Source organism: Athene cunicularia, assembly GCF_003259725.1.
Source record: "Athene cunicularia isolate RWA chromosome 6 unlocalized genomic scaffold, athCun1 chr6_part1, whole genome shotgun sequence".
NCBI classification, from domain to species: Eukaryota; Metazoa; Chordata; class Aves; order Strigiformes; family Strigidae; genus Athene; species Athene cunicularia.
In genome coordinates, this window is record NW_020799105.1 from 3,524,901 (window position 1) to 3,530,900 (window position 6,000).

General features: G+C 45.4%; 1 protein-coding gene across 3 annotated transcripts in view; it reads left to right on the forward strand.

Moving 5' to 3' along the window:
• The window catches only part of NDST2 (N-deacetylase and N-sulfotransferase 2), an 82,609-nt gene extending 76,609 nt beyond the window's left edge, over nt 1-6,000 (forward strand). For all 3 annotated transcript variants that reach the window (XM_026851245.1, XM_026851247.1, XM_026851246.1), the window contains 5 exons: nt 622-796; nt 1,056-1,226; nt 2,587-2,696; nt 3,897-3,999; nt 4,159-6,000. In XM_026851245.1, the coding sequence (XP_026707046.1) occupies nt 622-796; nt 1,056-1,226; nt 2,587-2,696; nt 3,897-3,999; nt 4,159-4,284 (685 nt within the window). In that variant the 3' untranslated portion in view covers nt 4,285-6,000. The remainder of the gene's footprint in view (nt 1-621; nt 797-1,055; nt 1,227-2,586; nt 2,697-3,896; nt 4,000-4,158) is intronic.

Sequence of the window (6,000 nt, forward strand, 5' to 3'; positions counted from 1 at the left end):
GGAGAGAATCTTTGTGTTTAGCATGGAATTTGAATTTGTTGTACAGCTTAAATTTCAGCAGAGACCAGTCTTCCAGTGCTTTATAGTGCCCTGTCTCCCCATTACCCTCTACTCTGCCATTATTTGAATGTCTTTAAGTTTCCATGTTTACTAATGTGACAAGCTCCCATGAGGTAGAGCAGAGCGCTTTACCCTGCCTCTTGGCTATGGATTGGGGCACAAAGAGACAAATGATTTAGACGGGTTTGAACAAGCAGTCAGTGGCATGGCCAGTGGCTGACTCTGACTTTACTCTTGGACAGAACCTCCTTTCTGCTAGAGCTTGTAACTAGTACCCTACCCTCTGCCTTTTCCTTCCATTGCCCAAGGACTTGGGGAACACACTCTCAGCAAAATACTTTCTTACCCTCTTATCATCTCCAACTTTCTATGTTGTGCTCTGCCACCCCTTTCCAAGTCATGGCTCTGGCAGCTCTGCACCCATTTGCCCATTCGCTGCATTGCTGGGGAGGTGCAGTTGTTGTGAACTGTGCGGGTTGAAGAGGAGCAAGGGCATTGTTTTGTCGTGTGCCATTTCTTTTTTGGGCTGTGCCACTCACCAGCATCCCCTCTGTTTGGCAGGTACATGGAATTCTTTCCCATCCCCTCCAACGCCAGCACAGACTTCATGTTTGAGAAGAGTGCCAACTATTTTGACACAGAGGTGGTACCAAAACGTGGTGCAGCCCTGCTGCCTCGAGCCAAAATCATTACTGTTCTGATCAACCCTGCTGACCGAGCCTATTCATGGTACCAGGTAACTTCCCTGCACTGTTCTGTGGGTGAGGGTCAGAGAGAAGTTCCAGCAGGGTGCAGGGGACAGCCCAGGGCAGAAAGGCCCTGGCTGTGCTTCCAGAGAGGGCCTGTGGCCATGATGCAGGCTGCCTACAGAGTGTGGACAGTTACACACAAAGGCATTGGTGGGTGGTTGTGCCAAGTCAATGTGGTCTGCACAGAGATGTGTAAGGTGGAATTTTGTGTGGATTTTGCTCCTAAATTCAGCTTACGTTTTTCAGCACCAGCGTGCTCATAATGACCCTGTGGCCCTCAATTACACCTTCTACCAAGTGATCTCTGCAAAATCCCAGGCCCCTCAGGAACTCCGCAACCTGCAAAGCCGATGCCTGCTCCCTGGCTGGTATTCAACTCACCTGGAGCGCTGGCTGACATACTACCCCTCTGGGCAGGTAGGAGGTTTGGCAGTAGAGGCTCTCCTGGAGCCCCTTGTAGGTTTAGTGGAGAAGAGAACAAACCATAACATGTGCACACACTCCCTGCCACCTTGATTTCATTTCACCTTCTGTCTTGCCTTTTGGAACAGGAGCCACCACTTGCTTCCTTCTATTATGAGCTGATAAGAAATCAGGCTTGAATACTCCCAATTTTGCACTTTATTGTATTTGTAAAAGTAAATGAGTGCAGGAGGATCCTGTGATGTCCCAGAGAGCTCTACAATATTGAGAAGTTCAGCAAGAACAGCAGTGTTAGCAATCCCTTCCTTTCATCTTGGCAGCCTGCAGCCCAGGGACCCTCTTCAAGCCCAGTAGGTGTTCAAACTACTTGCTGCCGTTTTATTGCTTTAAAGAGAGGCTCTTGGGCTCTGCCACTTGTTAGTTTCTGTCTTGTGAAGCCTTTAGCTGTCTGCTGAAGGGAAGTTTCACTGCAGAGATGTCAGGATTCTGTGTTTTGTTTATAATTTTTTAAAAAGTCAATTAATAGACAATATAGACCATTACTGTCTCTAAATTCCCAAGAAATTTATAAACTGTTTGAATCAGGATATGTTTTTTTCAAGTTCCTTTATGCTGCTGTGGTTTATCCTCAGGCAGCCTGTAATCCAGCAGAGGCTTATAATGCCCTTTTCATCTCTTACTCTCTGCCAAAGCAGCAGCCTAAACTGTACATGACAGATCTGCCAAGACTAAGAGAGACATGGGAAAACATTCTTGGGCTCATATCTCATTGCCTTCCTATTCCTGGAGGTTGCTGCTGTGAGAAATGATCGAGCCAGATACACCATCCTTGTACTGACCCATAGTCAGTGTCAGGGTATCCTACCTTCCCCAGACTTCAGTTCATGTGACTATTTTTCTGTTCTGTTCTTTGGAATGGGTAATTTATTAGCACAAATGTTGTTCGTTATAGTTTATCATACATGTAACAGGAGAATAATCATAGGTTACAGAAGAATAGTTTGCACAATGACTGCTGACATCTAAAAAGAATACATGAGATTTCCAGAGACAGTCTGTAAATTGTGCTACTGCTGGGCCTTAGTGCTTAGTTACAGGGGGTTTGGCCAAAGGCGAGTTTATTAAGCAAAGCCTGTCATGATCTACTGTTTCATGGTACTGGTGGCCTGTATCATAACTTCTCTATCTGAGGTGACAGATGGTCCACATCTCCCCACCTTGTTGCTCTGGAATAAACGGGCTTTGGCAGCCTTTACTCACATGCAGAGAGGCCAGGGGGAGTTTTGAGATCCAGGAAGCTCATGGGTGCTGTTCAGCATGAGCTGTCAGGCTAAGGAGGCCGCTGTCTTTTCAGCTTCTCATTGTGGATGGTCAGGAGCTGAGACACAACCCTGCCTCTGTAATGGACAACATCCAGAAGTTCTTGGGAGTAACACCACTCTTCAACTACACCCAGGCCCTCAGGTAGGGAAATCGTTTTGGGGAGGGCACTTTCTTAGCCAAGTGTGATACTAGTAAGCACTTGATTGGAAGAAAACTGACTCTGAGACCTGCCAAGGTTTCAGAGGTATGCCAACCCTAACATTAGGTTCAGATAGCATGAGATGCTATGCTGAGATGGGAATCATAGCTTAGTCTTTCCAAAAATGATAGAGGAAGGGGTGGGTTTTGGCACTGTCATGGAGAAGCACGAAGATGCTCACAGCAGTAGTTACGATGTTTTCCATTTGTATTTGTGGTTTCAGAAAGGGAGCTGGAATTATGAGCACTCCTTTTACATTGTGTTATACCTGTATCTGACAGGAAGTACAGCAGCTGTGATATAAAAACATGTGACAGGTGCCTTGTATCTTCAACTAGATGGAGATTAGGGATGCATCACACAGTCTGAAGTAAAGAGCCTGTTACAGAAGACATGGACCTGACAGGTGCCCAGAGCAACTGCCCTTTTCTTTAGCAGTAAAAGAGGAGAACCGGCTCCGTTCTCCTCCTACAGTTGGTTTCCAAGGGCATGGCACATGGCTCCCCAGGGGAGGGCAGGTTTAGAGAAATGTCGGATTACTCAAAAGCCTTACTGGCTGAAGCACATGTGGTGATTGTAAATGGACTATTTCCAGTAGTGGTACTGGCCTGTATGCTTCAGCCAGGGCTAGAAAAGAAATGGTATTGGTCAGCTTGCCTCAGAATTTGGTGGAAGTACTTGCTCAGACCTCACACTCACCTTTGACCAACTGAGGGGACAGGACAGGACAGACCAGACCCTGACATGGTTCCCAGCATTGCTTTACACCTGTGTTTTGGCAAGAAAACACTGACTCTTTAAATGGTTGGGGGGTTCTCTAATTTTCTCAACTGTAACAAGGAGTTTTAAAAGAATTTGTATACACTAAAACACTTGACTGTTATTCCCCACCCACAAGCTTAACAGACAAATACTGTAACACCATGTTACCTCTACATAAAGTTGCAACAGTCATGGTTGTAATGGCTTTCTTGTCGAAGTAGACAGGTGCTAAGAAAAAAAGGAACCAATACCATAAAGAAAAAAAGCCCCAACCCAATTTGTAAAGCATTGAAATGGGAAATACCTATGGAGTTACTTAATTTCTGCTACTACTAATTGGGCATGTGACCGTATCTTTTAAAAACAAGTATCCTTTTCAGATTTGATGAAGCAAAAGGATTTTGGTGCCAGCTGCTAGACGGAGGAAAGTCTAAATGCCTAGGAAAGAGTAAAGGAAGAAAATACCCTGATATGGATTCCTCGGTGAGTAACTGTCTCAGCTCCGTTGGCAGCAAAAGATGTGGAAACATCCCAGCAGACCAACCTGGATTTTCCTACCATCTGTGTCCTAGATGACCTATGGAACATGTGTTGAGGGTAACATTTCCTTTCACACTAATGTGGTCTGTATTTTCCACACAGTCACGGCTGTTCCTAAGAGACTTCTACCGGGAGCACAACATTGAATTATCCAAGCTGATGAACAGACTTGGGCAGCCCCTTCCAACCTGGCTCCGAGAGGAACTGCAGAACTCCAACTGGAGCTGAGAGGGACCTCCCTTGCCCCAGTGCCATTGGGATGTGTAGTGCTCCTGCGTGTGCTATGATGCCATCTCTTGTCAAGCCAAAACAACCAGACAAATGAGCAGGGAATGTGCATGCGGAGCCTTTCCCCACCACTGGGAAGGGCTGCTGCCTCTGACACCACCCTGCCGCATGGAGTGCAAGTCACATTCTTGAGCGTTAATGGTGTGTTACGCTTTGACTTTTACTTACAGGAAGGATTTGGAATGCTTGCCCTACTTTGAGCAGGGGAGAGAGCACGGTTAACACTTTATGTTTAAATTATCTCTTCTCTGTGTATGAAACAGGCACCAGCTGGAGAGTTAATGTGTTACTCCTCTGAGTCCAGAAGTAAAGACTTCAGAGGTGAGCTGTTGAGCCCACTGTTGAGAAAAGAACAGCATTTCAGTAAAAGGGGAATCTAGTCCAGTGAACCCTAGCTTTTAGACGGTAGTCTATTTGCCAACAGTAAGGTACAAGAATGCCTTGTTCCTCCCAGTGGCTGTGATCATTACTTACAGTGCCACTGTGTGCAGCTGTTGGGGACTGCACCTTCTTGGCAACATGTAATAGACAACATTGCCTCCTTACCTGCAGCATTGCTGGTGTGATACAGTGTCCAGTGACTTTGGGCAGTGGGAGATAAGGCAAAGCTGCAGATGTTGACACACAGAATTGATTTGTTATCTTAGGGAAAAGGGTGCCGTATATGGCAACATGGCAGGTGTTTCTCTGCAGGGACTCAAGACATTTCAGAACATAACTAAGGAGCTACATGTCCCCTTAGAGCACTTTGGAGGCATGTGTTAGTGCAGCACAGCAGTTGGGGGAGGCAAAGCTCAGGTATTGTAAAATAAGGCTGATAAAGCTGAAAGCAGACCATTCCATTCCCCATGTCTGATCAGGTTAAAAAAAAAAGCAACATTTTTCTCTTTCTGACAGCTTCAGGGCCCCTACTACATATGCTGATAGATAGCACCTGTTTTAATCCCCCTACAGTCCCAACAATTCAAGGAGAAAAGCAAAAACCAGTTAAGTTCATTTGGATATAAAAGGGAAGGCTTTGACTTAAAAGGGGCTGTTTAGTTTACTACTTCTGCACACAGTTAAGCAAGTACACTAAGGTGCTTTGCCTCCTCCTGCAGTTGCTGGATAATTACTCAGAGGAAATCCTCCATCATGGTTGTACATGTTTTCTGTTGCTGACCCATGAGTTGTGTGGGCTATCGTCCCTCCCTCCCAGGTGCAGATGGTCGTTGGAGGTTGCTGTAGTTGCAGAGAATGGAGGGGCAGGATCTGTACAATGAAGCTTCCACAACTGTCGTGAGCTCCTTTTCTCCTATCCAGAGGGAAGTTGCTTCAACTAAGCTTCTTCATTGAGCCTTAGGTATTGTGTATTTCTGAATGAATGGTGCATTTACCATTGTATGTAAATGTATATAGTATGCAATATAGTATTTTATTTCATGGGCCCTTGGAAAGGGTTATTTTGTGCAGCCAAAAAAGGACAGAAAGACTAGAAACCCCTCTCTTGCTCCTGTTAGAGAGAAGAGCCTGACTTCCTGCACTGGATTCATGTATAGCATCATTCACATTGAATGATAATGAAGAAATTCTTGGCTCTCGAAGCTGAGCATAAGCGTCTGAATAAAGGCTAGAAGTAGTAGTAAGTGGAGATTCAATAAATGTACTACTTATTTT